The 18,718-nt window shown below is 40.0% G+C and overlaps 2 protein-coding genes across 6 annotated transcripts in view; one reads left to right on the top strand and one right to left on the bottom strand.

The window, feature by feature from the left end:
• The window catches only part of LOC119649514 (ribose-phosphate pyrophosphokinase 1), a 61,650-nt gene extending 57,092 nt beyond the window's left edge, over nucleotides 1-4,558 (bottom strand). The window contains exon 1 of the mRNA XM_038051689.1: nucleotides 4,542-4,558. The gene's annotated coding sequence lies outside the window, so the exon portion shown is untranslated. The remainder of the gene's footprint in view (nucleotides 1-4,541) is intronic.
• Nucleotides 3,620-16,254, top strand: LOC119649515 (ubiquitin-conjugating enzyme E2-22 kDa). Of its 5 annotated transcripts, XR_005249146.1 has the most exons (7): nucleotides 3,749-4,271; nucleotides 4,923-5,075; nucleotides 14,856-14,938; nucleotides 15,004-15,167; nucleotides 15,235-15,507; nucleotides 15,582-15,628; nucleotides 15,691-16,254. XR_005249146.1 is itself a non-coding variant. In XM_038051697.1 (6 exons), exons 2-6 carry the CDS (start codon nucleotides 4,209-4,211, stop codon nucleotides 15,369-15,371), a joined length of 600 nt encoding a protein of 199 aa, XP_037907625.1. In that variant the 5' UTR covers nucleotides 3,620-3,732; nucleotides 4,061-4,208; the 3' UTR covers nucleotides 15,372-16,249. The 5 variants fall into 5 exon arrangements, 2 of the variants coding, with proteins under 2 accessions (XP_037907625.1, XP_037907624.1); XM_038051697.1 differs by adding an exon at nucleotides 3,620-3,732 and having other exon boundaries at nucleotides 4,061-4,271; nucleotides 15,235-16,249; XR_005249145.1 differs by having other exon boundaries at nucleotides 15,582-16,254.
• Nucleotides 16,255-18,718: the final 2,464 nt, after the last annotated feature.

Genomic DNA, 18,718 nt, shown 5'->3' with positions numbered 1-18,718 from the left:
CTGAAAACTTTGTTGATATTGATGATGACATTTTGACATTCAAACCATGATCCTTAATTTGGGAAAATGAATTTCTTTATTCACTCGAAGCTTCGAATGAAGAAGATGAAATCCTCCATATTTCCGAAGATGAAGAAGTTGATGGTACATTATTTTGATCATATCTCCGTTATAATTTATCCCACTGACTTCTATTATAATAATAATCGTAATAATGTTAGAATGTTAGATCGTAAAAGTGTTAGAACACTTCCTTCAAGACCGTAACGGTGCACTACAGGATTACAATATACTATAGGAGGCAATGTAGTCAACATTGCGCTCGCTCGGGATTAGTACCCCGACTAATCATTTGGCTCGGGTACTTTACTACAGCTGAGTCGTCTGGTATCCGACGTCAAATCACGCTACCCTGCTACCAGTAAGATTTGAATCGCAACCTTCCGTACGACAACCTTGTGCTCTAACCACTTAGCTATCCGGCCGCAAGACGTCTACCATACCTCATTTTAAAGGACTCTGCAAGCCCTTTAAAAGTGCTTTAGATCAATTTCAAACAAAAGTTACTGATATTGCGTTATTTGACCTTGAAAATAATTCTTTAGACACTACGAATTCACGTTTAACGAGCTATAACTCTGTCCACATTGTACATACAGAAAAATAAAACGATTCATGTTTTGTTATTTTATATGCTTGGTTTCTACTTCATATCATTTCTACACGAAATGCATGGTTTTCGAGTAATTTGTGAAAAAAACTTTGAAAAACGTGCATTTTTTTGATGAAAAAACGACATGTTTGAACATAAATAACTCAAAAACTGCTATTATTTAGAATCGACCATTTAGTCGATTTCTGTGGTTATTCGGAAAAAATCCACTCCGAAGGTGTGAGTGCCACACCCGCGCACATTGGCGCTATATAACTTTTGTTTCTTATGCCACCCTCTACCCCCACCCTAAATTTCATGTCAATCGGTCTTGACAGAAAGGAGTCGGAGGTTGAAAACTTTAATGACTGGACTATAGATATTGCCCTTATAGACTTTCCGGGCAGGATCATCCTCACCCATACGGATTGGGTGACCCACCCCCCGCAGCCTGTAGAGTCGGATTTTATCCACAACCAGACGGCGGTATCGCTCATAGATTTCATGGTTATATAGTCTGCAGAATCGTCCATTCTTATGTAGGAGGCTAGAAATTCTTCGGAGGATTCTTCTCTCAAACGCGGCCAAGAGTTTGCAATTTTCCTTGGGTTCGCACCTAGGTCTCCACGGAATACATAAGGACTGGAAAGATCATTGCCTTGTAGAGTAAGAGCTTTAACCTTATGGTGAGACATTTCGAGCGAAACAGCTTTTGTAAGCTGAAATAGACTCTGTTGGTTGTGATTTTCGACCCTAGAAAGGAGGAAATTTCAATAGTCTCAAAGTTGTAGTCTCCTATCTTTATTATTCTCGTTTGACCAGTGCGATTCGATGCTGTCCGTTCTTTGGTTTTTGACGTTGATGTTACCACCATATAATTCGTCTTGCCTTCATTAATGTGCAGCCCAATATCTCGCGCCGCCTGCTCTATCTCAGTTTGTACATCTCGGGTTGTTCTTACCATGATGGCAAGCATAGGCCAGTAATTGGGTGGGCTCGAAGATGATTAAGCTTCTTGCATTAGCATCTGCTCGCGGATCACTTTTTCCAGGAGCCAGGTTACAGAGGACGCATGATAGGGCATCCCCTTGATGTTGATATTGAATGGTCTTGAAAGTGATCCTGCTGCTTTTATCTGACCTGGTACTTTGATCAGGGTCAGCCTAATCAGTCTTATCAATTCCGTCGAGACACCAAATTCTTTCATGGCCGTGTACAGTTTTACATTGACCATGCTATCACAGGGGCCCTAAATTCGATGAAAAGATGGTGCAACCAATGCTCACATTCCAACAGGCAATCAGCAATAAATTTTCTCTCTGCGGCAAGCGATGGAAAAATATATGGAATAATTAGCATGAGTGCCACGTACTCAAAACGGCTTCAAAATGTGGGACCGGCTTCAAAACCGAGGACGATAGGATAAGCGTCCGAATATTAGAGCAGAATCTTACGGTAACTTTGTAGACGTTGTAGAATTATGTGACTCACTGTATGCACGAGCGTTCACAGTTCCCACCTTTTCACAAAATTTGGTGTCAATCGCTGCAACCATCTCCGAAAAAAATGCGTGTGACGGTCAGACAGACAATAAACCGATTTTAATAAGGTTTTGTTTTACACAAAACGTTATAAAGGAATATCTATCCTACAAGCGAGCGCGGAAAACCACGCACCCAGCGCACTGTTAAACATCCAGTGAAGGTCCATGTTTCGGTAAACAGGGGTTCAGATTGCTTTACCCGTTTACTGGCACTCTGAACACAGAAAGAATAAAAGAAATTTAACAAAAGTGTTTACTGAAGTCTACCCGTAAATGGTTTGGCACAGTTCCGAGCGCACGGATTCTTAAGAGGATAACGACCCGAAATACAGCAGCCGACTATGCACGGAATGGAAGCACGAAAATGGCATCACAACATAGGGTGGCTCCAGTCACCAAATATGAATTCGATTGCAAACGTATGGGCTGCCATGAAGCTAGGTTTCGTCGAAAGCGTTAAGAAGTATTAAGTATCCTGTCAGCGACATTCACGAAAAATGTAGTTAATAGTGCGCTAAAACGATGTCTAGCCTTGCAGGAAAACGGTGGCTATTGGACTTCCTATTCATATAACGGGCATTAGCCCAGCTGATATATAAAATAAATATCCATTTCTCCCAGTAGTTCCTTTTTATTTTCGAGGTCACACGCTCTTGTGATAGTGTATGATTGGGAAGTTATTTTTCATTTTTTCAAATAATAAAAACTTACTTTTTCTCTTCGCAAGCATTATTTATTGGTCTTGCAAATTCCGATATTTCGGGAACCACTTGTTCCCTTCATCAGTGCTAACAAGTCCAGGCTAACGAATAGAAAAAGCAAGTTTATATTATTTCATATAATTTAATTGCTAGAAATACCGCGAATTTCACTCATTTATTTTTCATGCTGTGAACCATTCCTTGGCAGTTAATCATTCAAAGAATTATTTCGAGAACGAAAAGATAAGAAAATTAGGCACTGCCCCATTTGTGCCACATCCGTGAATATACATAAATGCGAGATATTCCTACCATTCGTAAAAGTGGAGTGCTGAAACTTTGTCATATTTTGATCTCCCTCCCACCATGTAATGGGAAAGTCGTAAAACAAAAAAAAAGGAAACAAAACAGAAGAACCGTAATTTCTTAGAAACCATTCCAAATATTTACCAAAGCGTTCAACATTATCTGGCTGTACTTTTAGGTATCCAAAGCCTCTGATATTCTTCCCACTTCATACTCAGCGAGTTGGCCGTTGCTGTTGGCATCGAATAGTTAAAAACACAATAAACTGAGTCCCCTAAATCAAACGAATCCGACTCTCCGCGCTTCAACATCCGCCGAAAACCAACTTTAAAACGTACTTGAAGATTAGGTTAATAAATTGGAAAATGTACTGGAATGATTGAATTGCTTTATCGTCAATTCACAATGACACCGATTCCTTTCCACACAAATTTCAGCTTCTATAATGCGCTGTCATTTTATCAAACGTATGTCAACCTCTAACTTCATTTCATGCAATTTATTTCACTGATTCGCTCGGATGTGTGTGTGTAAGTTTACATGTGAAAACATTTTTTCTTTCTCGAGGCCCCCCGTCAAAGGGAATTTCCGTGAACGAAAAATTCAATTAAATCGAACTTAGATCTGCATCATACTTATCGAGCGCATAAATAAATCTTGTTTCAAATCTAAGAGACCCCATAAAATCCGTATCATTGCGCGAGACCCGTCAATTCGCTGATATTTGAAAACGACGTTCAACGTCGAAAGTTTGACAATCAATTGTCAAATCAGAAAAAAATGTTCAATTTGTGAACGTGAATATTTTTGGCGAACGTACCGCTGTTTTTACATTTTAAATTTTTGTATAAATTGTAGCGCAACGGTTGACCATTGACTCGCCCGAGGTATTGCGCGTTCGAATTATTTGTTTTTAGCTGCCCCGACTGAACTCTCGAAACAGTGGGAGAACAAGTTCGCAGAAGAAAGTTCGAAAGAAAGGCTTGAACGGGAAAAACTCGAGGACATGGCGAACATGGCAGTGTCTCGCATAAAGCGGGAGTTCAAGGAGGTTATCAAAAGTGAAGAGGTAAGTGGTGTGCGCAAGGAGCAAGTCAGAGTAACCTTTCGAGTCGGCAGATTAGTTTGCTTGGCGGCGTGATAAGGCGAGTGCGATGTGGTCAATGGCCGTGCACAGGGCCGTGAGCCCGCCAATGAATTGCATAACGTTTGACCCCCACGGGTCTCTATTGTTACTGTTACAAAGATCCGATCAGGGCGATTTACGGTGCATGACCATCCAATTCAAAATTTACAATGATTATGAAATAACTGCTTTGAGGAAGCTCGTTTCACGTACCGGATTCAGCCGCGTATCCATCTGGAGATTCGGCTCCGTCATCCTTGATTCTCTGCTCCTTATCCATTGCTCGATTCCCCAGATTCGAGTCCAACTAGATTGCGACAGTCGCTCACTCACAACACGAATTGACCCGCGCAGTTGCACTCGCTCTTGAAATGCACTTGCGTTCCCGCAAACTGATAAAGTTTTGTTTATTTCGCGAAAATTGCGAATAACAGCAGATTGTTTTTCAAGAATTTCTCTGCCTTGCTGACAGGCTTGTTTCCAAGCGACAGTTGGGAGATCTACGGCATCTATCGCTTATATTGGCCGCCTGTCACTAGACAATGTCCTTGCCGTGTCACCTGTTTGACTTACGTGAATGTCCTTCCTTTGCAGATTGTACAGTGCTCGATCAAAATAGAATTAGTGAACGACAGCTGGACAGAATTGCGTGGAGAAATCGCTGGGCCACCGGACACACCATACGAAGGCGGAAAATTCTTATTAGAGATTAAAGTGCCAGAAACTTATCCGTTCAATCCACCCAAGGTAAGATTCTATTCTAAAATGCGAACTTAAGATATAAAAGGATGAAATAGCGAAGTGCTTGTAGCGATTGTAGAAGAGCTGGTTTTACTTTTGATATTGTTTGATGAATAAGGGATCCTTATTTATGTCAGCGAGGCCGCTTCAGTTCGAAAAATATGTACAATCTTATCAGAAATCCATGATATGAGATCCCCGTAGAATTCTTGTTGGATATACCGATACAATCTAAAGAACAATCCAATTGTCCAGCATTGCTTATGAAAGTGGAACGTCGGTACAGAGGAAAATAAGATTTTGAAGAAAGTCACGTAGATCTCGGATGTCATAAATATTGAATGGCTTTTGGTAGTCATATTTTGAAAAAAGTGGTATCGGGGACTATATTTCCGGAAGAAGATTAGTATAACCACTTTTAGCAATCCACTGAAGTGGATTAGATAGTTGGGGATATTCAAAATGAACTGATTGACTATTGAGAGAGAGAGCAGCAATTTACGTCCGCCGGGCAGTGTCCTAGGAAGAATTCCAACGAAGCATCCGCTAACAAGCCCTTGCTTAGCCTGCTAGTCATGCCCTTAGTACTTTTCCCTCAAGTCACTACCGAAATTCACTTGAATTGATAAAAATTAACCCAATAATGGTGGTTTCCCAACTGCAAATGTAAAAGAGTGTAATGCAGATACACTTAGCGACGAAAAGCTATTTGCTATGTTAATTTCTTAAAATAATAAACATAATGTTTGGTAAATATCTGAGGTTCATGTACAGTGGCGGTAAAAAATAGCAGTGCCGACTTCATGAAATGTGAAAGAGTGAAAAGTGAACTCCAAAGTTTTATTAAAACTTGAGTGTAGTGACAAAATGAAGCCAATAAGTGTAGCAAATGTAAAACGAGAGTAAATTAATATAAAAAATTTTAATAGAAAAAAATGAAGCTGCGTTCTTGACATAAGGTCCACAAAGGAGCGGTAAAAATAATAGCAGTTCAATATTTCATTCAACAATAAACAAAAATGAAGTAATGCTTGGTACCATAAATTAACAAAAAAAGGTTCAATATTTGATTGCGTATCCTTTTGCCTTAATATGTGCTTTGCAAGGATGTTTTATCGAGTCCAAAGCTGTTATCATCTTTCAACAGGAATCGCCTTCCAGGAACGTTCTACTAGAGTACAAATCTTGCTGTTATTTTTTGGTTTTAAATTTTAAACAGGTTTTTTAACGTCGTTAGACTTCCCTCCAAAAAAATTTTATTGGTTTTAGGTGAGGCGATTCAGCTGGCCACATCATTACGGAAATTTTTTTAATTTTCAGTGCGAATGTTTTGGGTTATTGTCCTGCTGGAGGACTTTTTAAAAATGAATTTCGTACTTATCATATGGGAGGCTAACCCCTGAAAAATATCTGCATAGACATTTCGATCTGCAGTGCTCTTGATCCAGTATATTGGTACAATACAATAGTAGGAAAAGCGGGCCTATCTCCGACATCACGATGCTCCACCGTGCTTAATCGTTTTCGCTGTCAAGCGAGAGTCGTGTTCATGATTTACATAAAAGATTTATGCAAGGCCAGTGAGATTAAAACTATCGTGCATAATTTCGGTCAAAAACAGCTACGGATGAAATTAATATTGAAATAATAAAACTTGTTGTTTCTTTTTCGTTGGTGTGGGTATTTATTCTTGCAAATACCGATATTTCGGGAACCACTTGTTCCCTTCATCAGTGCAAACAAGTTGCAACTTGTTTGCACTGATGAAGGGAACAAGTGGTTCCCGAAATATCGGTATTTGCAAGAATAAATACCCACACCAACGAAAAAGAAACAACAAGTTTTATTATTTCAATTAATTAATCGTTGGAAACACCGCATAATTTCACTCTGAAATTAATATTTCAAACATTGCCCTCAAATTTCTCCCAAAGAAGCAGAACATTTTATCATGAACGCCTGCCTCCAACTCAGCTATTTTCCATCAGCTTGGAAAAAGGCCATCATAGTCCCACTTTTTAAGCCTAACAACGACTATACGATACCAAATATCATAATTATCGACCTATAAGCCTGTTTTCCAGTTTAGGAAGAATTCCTGACAGAGTTGCACAGGCAAGATTGAAATATGGCTCAGAGAATAGTCACGTTATCCCACCTTGGATTTACAAACAGTCTCTCTACTACTCACCAAATTTATAGAGTCTTCTTCTTTTTCTTCAGGCTTTGTCTCGTTCACAAGCAGTTTATCGCCATTTTATTTTATCAAATGTCTGATCTGGATGCAATTTCGAGTGTTTTAAATCCCCATCCAGCGTATCAAGCCACCGTTGTTTCGGCCGGCCTTTTGGTCGTTTACCATCGACTTCAATGTTCAGACCAATCTTGGCAAGTGAATTCTCCTCAGGGCGAATTATGTGACCATACCAACGAAGACGCCTCTCTCGCAGTTTTTCCACGATTGGTGCTACCACATATCGATCACGGATATCCTTATTTCGAATGTGATCAAAACGTGTCACGCCACTAGCCCAACACAACATCTTCGTGTCCATTACCGCAAGGCGTCGTTCATTGTCTTTTATAGTAAGCCAATACTCGGAACCATAAAGACATTGCGGTAAATTTTAGATTTGAGGCGTTCGTTGATACGTCGGATCACAAAGAACACCAGTTGTGGAACGCCACTTCATCCAGGTTGCGTTAATGCATGAAGCAATTTCATAACGCAATGCTCTATTGGCTGATAGCGTTGACCCGAGGTATTTAAATCGCTCAGTTCTGGGTGGGTCACTGCCGCTGGCAGTGATTGTGCCTGTTTCACGAGGATCGATCGTCAAAAATTCAATTTTATTCAAATTCAATCTGAGACCGTATTGCATGAGGCGATCATTCCATTTTTGGACGAGTTGCTCGAGATAATTTTCGCTATCAGACGCTATGCAAACAACATCTGCATAAAGCCGTATATGGATGTCCCGTATGACGGTGTCCATAACAAGCACAAGCAGGAGTGGTGAGAGGGCGCTTCCTTGATGAACACCAACAGAGACACGAAGCGATTTCGATACACCCGCCACTTTACTTTTCGAATCGTGGTAGATCAATTGAAACCAGCGCACGAGTTCTTCTGGCACTAACTGTTGCCGTAGAGCATACTAGATGAGTTCGTGTGGCATACGGTCAAACGCTTTCTCTAGATTCAGAAATGTAATGTAAAGAGGGCGATGCTTCTCACGGTTCCATTAGTAACCGCGCAGCGTGTATTGCCTCAGTAGTTTCGCAGTTCTTGACAAATCCTGCTTAATTCATGGTTATATCAACGATTTCGCGAATACAGTTGTCAAGAATGCGTTCAAAAATCTTCATGGTATGGGGAATTAGCAGGATTGGACGGTAATTTGAACATCCGCTGGACCTTTCTTTTTCCATATTGGAACAGTGGTAGTTTCTTGCCAGTCAGATGGTGTTTTACCTTCCTGAATAACCCGATTAAAGAATTCGCTGAGCCACAATGTTGGGCCCCAGCTCTTCGTTTTGCAGAGCTCAGATGCAATGTCGTCAGGTCCTGTTGCTTTCTCCGATTTGATTTGTTTTGTTGCTTCCTCGACTTCAGTTGCGCTGACAGTTACGTCACCGGGCTTTACGTGAGTACCTGTCGCGTGGACTTAGTCCAACGGTCTTCTTAAGACACGAATTGATTTTGTGACCACAATCAGAGCCCAGTACCAGTCTATAGTGCATGGCTCAACATTCATACTGGTGTATGCAAGGCCTGATCGCCCAAATTAGACCTTTGGAGCATTCGCCTGCTGCATCACGGCCGGCAAGCCAACGCGATACAGCGTCTCCCGATTTTTACCGCGGTCAATGTTGCAGCTTTTGGCATCAGACCATCGGCCTTCCGAAAGGCACTTGCAAGTTTCCCGGTCTTTCCAGTTAGGGTGCCAACATTTACCGTGCAGACACGTATTTGTTTTGTTCAGACTAACTTACTTACGTTCTGATGCCGTCCATGCGTCAAGAGCCCTTGCTCATTTCTCGACAGGAACGGGCCCGTCCTGCCGCGTCGACTGAGGTGGACGCCCTAGCATTTTTCCGAGACTTGTTACTGGATCCGATCATCTTGTTTCTAACGACATTGGATGCATTTTCTAGGTCGACCTGTCGCGGGACCTGTCACCAAGAGAGATCAGATAAGATAGGGGAGTGGCATAGTGGAATAACTCCAACTATACTTTATTTATCTCTTTCCCTGATCTCACCATTCTATTTTTGTTTCACTGGAGATAGTACAAAGTACGTTGCCTCAAACCCTCCTCCTTTCCCTGGGCTTAGGACCAGCATACTATGTTAATAGCATGGCGGAGTTCTATAGAGTAAGTATATATATACAAGATCACTTTGCCTGGAAGCAATGCAGAGGCACGATCGTCCTAGACTTTGAAAAAGCCTTCGACTCGGTATGGCACCTTGGTTTATTATATAAACTTTCGTAGTATTCCCTTCCTACATATCTAATTAGAATGCTTGGTTCTTTCCTTAACAACAGGTCTTTTAAAGCTAGCGTCCTCGAGGGTTCATGTGTAAGTCCGGTTCTATTCGATATTTACACTTCAGCACCCAAATTGCAGCCTGTATGTTGACGACATGGCGGTTCTCTCGATCTCCGCTGATCCCGTTTTAGTCATCAAAAATCTACAATTGCAACTGGAAACTCTCCGAGATTTCTTTCACAAATGGATTAGAATCAACGCGTCAAAAACGAAGATTATCTTTTTCACCTACCCCTCGTTTTTGCCTATTCCCCATATAAATATTCTCACTTACCAGGATAACGCCAACCAAGGTTGTTCTAAAATCTCCCATACATCATACGCTATACCCATTAATTAACAGGAGATCGAAACTCTCCACCCAAAATAAGCTAATCATATTCAAAACAGTTATGCAGCCAATAATTATACATGAAGCTCCTGTTTGTTCGCAGTCCGCGGCCGTACATTTAAAGCAGTTTCAAATCTGTCAAAACAAATACTTGAAGATCATAGTGAATAAGCCATTTTATTTTTACTCCCTAGTGAATCTGAAATTAGTTAAATTATTGGTTCTAAAAGTCACGCGAAATTTTCAAAGCAAACTTCGTAACGCCAACGACCCACTAGTAGAAGCTCTAATTACTAATTCTTAGTCAAACCTTACTCTACATATGTTTAGGTAAGCTAGGATTTAGGAACTATAGCTGTAAAGACACTGTCTGAACTCTGAATTAATGGAACAACTGTCAAATTATGTAATTTTGGAATCAAATGCAATAAATAAAATAATCGTAGATCAGCTTAACTTGTATATGACATCGTTAAATATCCGAAGAACGCGATGTAGATACCATAATGCATCTTTGAAACCTAGCGGCGTAAATTGCTTCTGTGGTGTAGTACTTTTTAACAACACTGGCTTGATTGATGGTAATTCCAACGATGTTGTGAATACATTTTATCAAGGATGTATCTTTATAATACGGGATAACAGCAGAATCGGACGATGGTTTTAATATTCCGTTTAGAACAACCTTTTTTCTTTAATATCTTCATCAGGCAGTCGTCGAATCGCGGCTTTATAAAAATTCCCATAAGTAGCAATGTCGACATCATATCGAGTGTATTGATTTGATCTTACTCAGTAAAAGGCACGTTGCGTCAAATAATTATCATTCACCTGCCGTTGGGTACAGGATGTTTCTATGTTTTCAACTATTTGCGTCCCATAGGTGCAGGGCTTTTGATTGCTTCGAAATCCTCACGGTTTGCCTTTTCAAATCTGAAAACATTCTTCAGATGTATTGTTTTAATTCGTGGGCCATAATGTGGTGACGATCACGATACTTTCAGGGCATATATTTATCGATATTTCGGGAACAACTGTTCCCGAAAGATCGATACATATCAATGCAAAACCATTACTAGTAAAAGAGATGATGTTGCATTTTATTCCATTAATCTTTTCGTTAGAAACACCGTGAATAAACACAATGACTACGTTGTTAATGCTCTATCAGTCACATTAATTTTCAGGTTTTATTTATTATAGAATTGTGTCCGTATAGCTGAGTGGTGGCAGTGGGATCTGTATCTTGATTTGACGTCAGATACCAGTCGACTCAGCTGTGAATGGGTACCTGAGTCAAATCGGGGTAATAATCTCGGGCGAGCGCAATGCTGATCACATTGCCTCCTACAGGGTGCTGTAATCCTATAGTGTACCGTTACGGCCTTGAATGAAGTGCTCTAACACACTTTAAGGCCTTAATCTAATTGGATTGTTTCTATCCTATTTACTTAAAAACTTAAGGGGCGCTGGTGGTGGTGGCTGGCGGTAGGCTAGTGGGAGAATCCATCGAGAACTCCCTGCAACATCGAACACGTACGCAGAATGCTGTACTTCTGCATGGTTTAAACCAAACTGTGTGAGAGTCGCAGCACACATGGGAAGCCGTGAGGGCTGACAATATTATGGGAACTACAGCCACTCGCTCGAGACCCCAATTTTCTTTGATTTCTCGAGTCAGTGACTCATAGTCCATCTTCTTCTCCACGTATTTCCGTTCAATGTTGCAATTATGGAGGATAGCAACATTAATAATTTACGCGGAGCGTCGTGTCTTATCAACAAACAGCGCGCCAGGATTGTTGTGCGGAATATGGCAATCAGTTAGAACTTGCCAGTCCCAATACATGCTTTAAGCAGAACTATCAAGTGATCAGTCATGTTTGTATGCGAGGTTTTGATAAATTACCTTACAGTATTATCCCTGGTGGTGTATTGCATCGGTGCCATAACAGCGTCCAACCCCGAACCACACATTCTGCACTGTTCGTTCTTCATCCGCTCTTTCATTATGAACTTTTTATAAGCTTGGGTGGCGCACATGAATCCCTCCGTTTCAGCAAAGAGCTCCCCAGCACACAGTCATCTGTTCAACAAATGCGAGTCCGCCGCTGGACGTTTTCCAGATCGGTTTTCATCCTCGGCAATATTCCAAATGCATAAGCCAGTGAAGGGATAGCGAATACATTCAATGCGCTTATTTTATCCTTCCCAGAGAGATGCGGTATCAGCACCAACTTCACACATCGTAGGAATTCGCACAGCAGAGCATCCCTCAGATCATCAGCTCGAGCATGGGTTCCTTGCAGAATCCCTAGGTACTTGTAGAAATCTGTCTCGGTCATACTTCTATGTGGAAGTCACCAATGCTGTCCGGCATGCGGCTCGTGATAATCTTCGCGGATGACTTGGATTCGACACTTGTCTAATCCAAACTCCATCCGAATATCACAGCTGAACATGTCTACGACTTCCAAGGTGGTCGTCAGTACCAGCATACAACTTGATGTCATCTAAGTGCGATTTTCTTCGTGCTACCGGTGAGGGCACCAATATTTAACGACAGGTCGGATTTGTGTAGCTCGAACTAATTTTTTTACACATTGCCGCCTCAATGCGTCAAAAATCCTTGCTCATTTCTCAACAGAACCGAATCCACTCTGACGAGTCACCTGAAGTGGATGCCTAACAATAACGCAAGTCGCATAGCATACCTTCTGTGGATGTATCATATATTCTATTACAGACCATCGCCAGCAACAAAGGCATTGCTATTTAAAACAAGTCGGAATACCGGAAGCTGGCGCTTCGGGTATAAAGGTTTTGTGTGTATCTTATGTAAGAAACCTCAACGCACATTTTTCTATCCGTATATAGCTACAAATCCAACATACTCCTTTATATTTTTCCAAACTACGAGACATATTTTTCCATATTACGCTCACCCTAAACAAAAAAACTGCCTATTTCCGAATACTGTACACATATATGCACGTATATAAATTGATCTTATCCATATTTCCGATTTACTTCTTATACCTACCTGAATTAGGCACTACCCGCAAAGTTCATTAGCACGCATAGAATGAAGTGCTCTAATGAATACTGTATACCTACATACACACATGTCTCGTTGGAATAATTGGAATAATCCTTTTCCACCCAATTCATACGAACTTACTTCGTTGTGGTATTGACGAATTAATATGTGATGATGACGTCATGCAGGTTGTAGGGTGCACGAAATTCACAAAAGATTGTAAAGTTTTACCCCCTATAACTTTGTTAATAATAGTTGGATTTTCTTCAAATTTGGCCGAATTGTGCACCATGTTCTTCATTACACCTATGCTAAATTTTAGTACTTCTGCGATGAACATAAGGGGGGTTCTAAAATGTGGAAGTATACTATTATTAACTTTATTTGTGTAGATATCGGAAACGGATATATTTTGAGGCATAGATTTCATAGAGATGCACCACTGTGATTTTTTTCGGATTTTTCGGTTGGATAAGTTCTGAGAACGAGACCTGTTACACTTTTTGATGGTCATATTTTGAGCCCTCACTCCCCTACGTTTCACCCAATATCAAATATTGAACCAGTTTCGAAAAGTACTAATTGAGACCTTTCATTTGATATCCCACATGGCTACATTCTGTGAAAAAAAATTTTGCAGCCTCCTTTCACATGTATGGGGACCCCCCCCCCCTTAAACTTAATACAAAATGGCGCCATTTGTTGCATGTAAAGGGAACGACAGATCACATACTCACACCAATTTTCGTGACAATCGGTTCAGCCGTTTCCGAATAAATCGGCTGTGACAGACAGGCAGACAGACATCGAATCGATTCTAATAAGGTTTTGTTTCACACAAAACCTTAAAAAATGAGCAGAAATACATTTCATATGCCCTCTTGCACATATCATCTCCGGTCCAACGGTGTTGGAACCAACATGATCTGCCATGATTCAAAACTCAGTCGACTAGTACCCAACATCCAGACACAATACAAATGCTTTTGCCACCAGTGAAGTTTGAACCGTAACCTTCTGTTTCGACAGCCCAACGCTCTAACCACTAAGGCTGAAAATATGATGGAGGGCAAGCAAAGCGTCGAAAAAGAAAGGGCGCCATATGTTGCCGCTTTGCTGGCTGTCATCATTATCGGCTTGCTCGCTGCTTCATTCACTATGCTTTGAACCTAAGCCATCCGGACACTTGGTGGACGCTGTTACCGACTTAACGCTATCATAAAGCCAGCCATACATACTCCGGTAGGTCTGTCATTTCAGCAGTGCGCAAGCAATCGGTGGCTAGAATCTGTGTGGGGTCCGGCCGACCTGTCAATGTCGTATAGTCGATGGCCGTTGATCCATTGTAAAACAATTCGACCAGCGCCAACTGAACTGAACTGAAGGAAGTTTAGCAAGCCTATAGGGGATGATGCGCCTGACTGAAGTTCATCGGAATTCTCAACCAATCATATCTCCTCGTCCTTTTTATATAATTTACAACATTGCTGTGTACATTCTTTCGATTTTTCTTCGATTTTTTTAAGTCTACATAGTATGTACCCCATTAGTACATGTCGACGTCTCTTGTCTCTTCTTAAACATAAGTGTTAACATTTGATCAATCCATCCCAAAACTTTTAACATTAACGAAACGGAGTCATACTTTCGACTTTCACGTAAATATCAAAGAAATCACTGTTCATAAATGCGAAGCAGAACAATCTAGAACCTTTAAAAGGTATTGTATTTTAGTCGACCAAGATCGGCACCTTGACTTCATGAATGTGTTCAGAAGTAATTATTTTTTCCAGCGTTGGGTCATGGAGAAGCACTATCTTAAGCAATCGTTAATAAAGTGAATTATTTTCTCATTATAGGTACGATTTATCACGAAAATCTGGCACCCAAATATATCATCTGTAACTGGAGCAATTTGTCTCGACATATTAAAAGATAATTGGTAAATGAATTTTCATAGTTATTAAATAAGATTTAAAAATGGCTGCATCTATCTTGTTATAACAGGGCTGCAGCTATGACATTAAGAACAGTGCTATTATCTCTGCAAGCGTTATTGGCCGCTGCTGAGCCAGATGATCCACAGGATGCAGTCGTAGCTTCACAGTACAAGCACAATTACTCCCTATTTTTAATGACTGCCAGACACTGGACGAACGCATATGCAGGAGGTAAGCGACAAAACTAAAAAATTCAAGTGAAAAGAGAACCGCTTCTATCTAATGCTTCCTTTTTCAGGACCCAGCAGATTTGCAGACTGTGATCAAAAAATACAGCGCCTAAAAGACATGGGAATAGACGAACATAAGGCAAGGGCGGTGCTTTCAATGGAAAATTGGGATCTAGAAAAAGCAACGGAAAGTTTATTTAGTTAGCTTTATTCATCGACTTTTTTATTACGGAAAACAAGCAAGGGAAAGAAATGAATGTAAAAACCAACAGCGTACACTTTCTTAGCTCACCTTTACCTCCCCTTATTTTCTTAACTAATCCACTACTTACTACCGTGAAGTATGTAAAAATTTAATAAGGATATAGTTTGTTTAAAGAATTATTTTTTTGCATACAACTTCACACTTTGATAGATTTGCAACAAGACGTTATACAATTTCCAGATTACTCTCTACTGACTGTAAGGGATCCATTCTAAATTTTGCATTTTCTTCTTGATTAAATCTTGCATTCCTGTTTCAGGTGTTTTTGTATTGGATGCTCTTTGAAAATGAAAATGTAAAGATTTAAAGAGTCACAGACGTAGCAAAAAATGCAAATATTATTTATTGTAAAGAAAAGACTAAGTGAAAAGAATTTAGTTGAAGCAAACTTTTTACCGAGAAAAGGGGAACACAATTTGAAATGTTTGAAGGGAGACAAAATATTGATCTTTATCTTCTAATTGGTTCGTTCTTTTATTCGACTTAATATTCTATATATGTTATCAACTGTATTTCTTGTGGTATTTTTATAAAATTAAAATATATTTGTGAACAAAATCATTAGACTACGAGTTTTTCGCATTTACTAGGCGAGATGAGGGTTACAAGAAGATGAATATTTTTTTGGGAGGAGATGATGAAATTCTATAACATCTTTCGCGGATTAAAGAGAATGAATTGGAGGTTTGTTTCTGAATTTGGAGATTTTAATGTATATTATGATTATTATTCAATTTTATATTGCTGGTAATTTGTAGTTATCTCTGTATTCGTATTTGTTATACAATAAATGATTAAGAAGTGTATGGAATGTCGAACCATGGTAATTTGTATTAATTGCGATTATGTTTTCCACACAGAAGACGCGAAGTCTAGGAGCAATTCACAAGCATCGTCCGTGTATGTAACAACATATTTTATTGGCCATCAACATTGCTGTCTACTTCAGAGTCCAAAAGTATTTTTGTGGCTAGAGAAAATAATGCTCAATTTACTATAATGTCAACCCCCTCGTGCTATTGCCGCCATCATGGAAACCTAGATGTATATGGTGGAGAACCGGTGAATAGGTTGACAGTTGCAACAAAGGGAGTTGAGCAGTATCAATTCTCCTCGGAGAGGACAGGGGCCTTCGTAGTTGTATAGGTAGGCGTTTAAGGTATGGACCATCTTAAGTTACTATCGTTGCTCTAGCCCTCGATCAACCCATTGCATGAGTGCCATTAGTGTGCTCGAAACTTAGAAGGATGACGATATATTTGTTATCATTTTTCATCTAGGGGACTTTGAATCTGCTGTGCCCGCCATTGCCGAAATCAGCTATTTCGGTAGAACCCACTGAGGTCCCTTAAGTGATCATTATTCGAAAAACATAGTTAAGTCCCCGTAATTGGAAATAGCTAATACGGATTGACAGTTTGATCATTACCCAACAAATCGTTTTACTGTAAGTACTAAGTGGTATGTACAGCTTTTGTCAAGATCTAGCTGCGTATGTAATGAGAACATTCGTAATAGCTTCGATCGCATTGAAACTCGTAACTTCCAGAACTTAGTTCCCACTTCACACTTACAATTAAGGCTCCATCTAGTCAGTGACTCTACCTGTTTGTCTTCTGTCCTTCGCATTAAGTGGTTAAGGTGTACTTTATCATAGCTCAGATAGAATATAAAGTACTCAAAACAAATACCTAAGATAGGAATGCCATAAAAAGAGGCAGACGAATCAATATTTAAAATATATTTATGTTGGAAATACACAATCCATTAAGAAAAACTGTTTTCCTTCTGTTCAATATTCACACACCATGATCTGATATAACATATCAAATGGCATATTGGCAATCCGTTGCCGAGTTTTTTCTCCTTAAATCACCTTAGTGCAGGACACCAGTGATGATTAAAAACATGAGATTTGAAATATTCCCAAGAAACAAGTTATGAGTCGCTAGGCCTTGGTTACGGGAAAAACGACAGACAAAAATCTGCAAACAAGGAAACGTCTTTTGATTTGCCACACCTGAAAGGCAGAAAACTATCTGCATATATGTGCTTTGAGACAATATAATGGGCCTAAAGGCTAATGCTCACTGGAACGACACGACATGGCAGATTGTCTGACGCCGACTGGGAATGACACGACAGAATAAGAATATTAAGATTTCAAAACCACTTGATTCTGCGTAGGTTACCACATTTCTTAATTCTTGTCTTAACCGGCGAAAGACACAATCTGATATTGCAACATGACCACAGCTAATACCTGGACACAATTATCTCAACATGGCTGTTTCTAACAAATTTGATTTCATAATTCAGGCTCTCGATGTTGTGGATCTATTAGTGGAGAAGGTCGGAGAAGATAGGCCTTTTGTTGCGCCAATAACACAGATCCTACTAAATGGAGCCTTGTTCTAGAAAGGTATAAGGACAGCCCCTTAACTTTGTAAGCAATGTTAAAAATAAAAGGAAGATGCTTTGGCATATTACAATCTAATTCAACCAATCTTTATGTTTAGATTCATACTGGATCTTCCGTACAATTGACCACCATTCGCATGGAGCTTTATTTTTTTATGCAACGCGAACCTCTTGGCTCCGCATCTTCTCTGGTTGACTGTGTCCGGTCAGCTTGAATCCCACAATATGACATCAAGCCCGTCCGTTCAGCGCTCCTTTCTTTCACTACTGCGGTTGAAGTTTTGGATAAGATTGAAACAGGTAGGATGCGGTTCTTCAACCAGTGCAAACCTGCAGGTTGGGGTTCTGTTAATGTATGCTTTCTCTTCCTGGTGAAGATCCATTGCGGAAAAACCCAGTGAATATATTGCAAGCTGCTTTAGGGTTTTTCAAATCAATTCTCGTGATTTTTCCTCACTCTCCAAAGAATAACAAGTCGGGAAACCGGAGGCTGGACTGTGTTCCCTTATGTGAGGAACCTTTAGTGCATCGTAGTGCCACTTGTACATCGTTAAAAATTCAACTGTGCATTATTTTTCAAGAGCCGTGTTCTGGAAAGTACTGTATCAACTTCATACGTTTCACACTAGAAGCTCAACATTGTTAGTGGGTGTGCAAAAATTCACTTAAAACAAATATGGAAAAGAAATGGGAAAAAACGTATTTCACTAGTGTGTCATCAATTCTATAATAGCTAATTATAACGTCAGTATCTTATTTTTATGGGTCAAGATGCAATAAATTCGCGCGAAATTTGATGCTAATGGCCAAATCTCAACGATACTATCAAGTATTATGTTACGATACTGCTACTCCTATGATGAACT

Source organism: Hermetia illucens, chromosome 2 (assembly GCF_905115235.1).
Source record: "Hermetia illucens chromosome 2, iHerIll2.2.curated.20191125, whole genome shotgun sequence".
Lineage (NCBI taxonomy): Eukaryota > Metazoa > Arthropoda > Insecta > Diptera > Stratiomyidae > Hermetia > Hermetia illucens.
The sequence above is the reverse complement of the archived record's forward strand: the minus strand, read 5'-3'. Positions and strand labels throughout refer to the sequence as shown.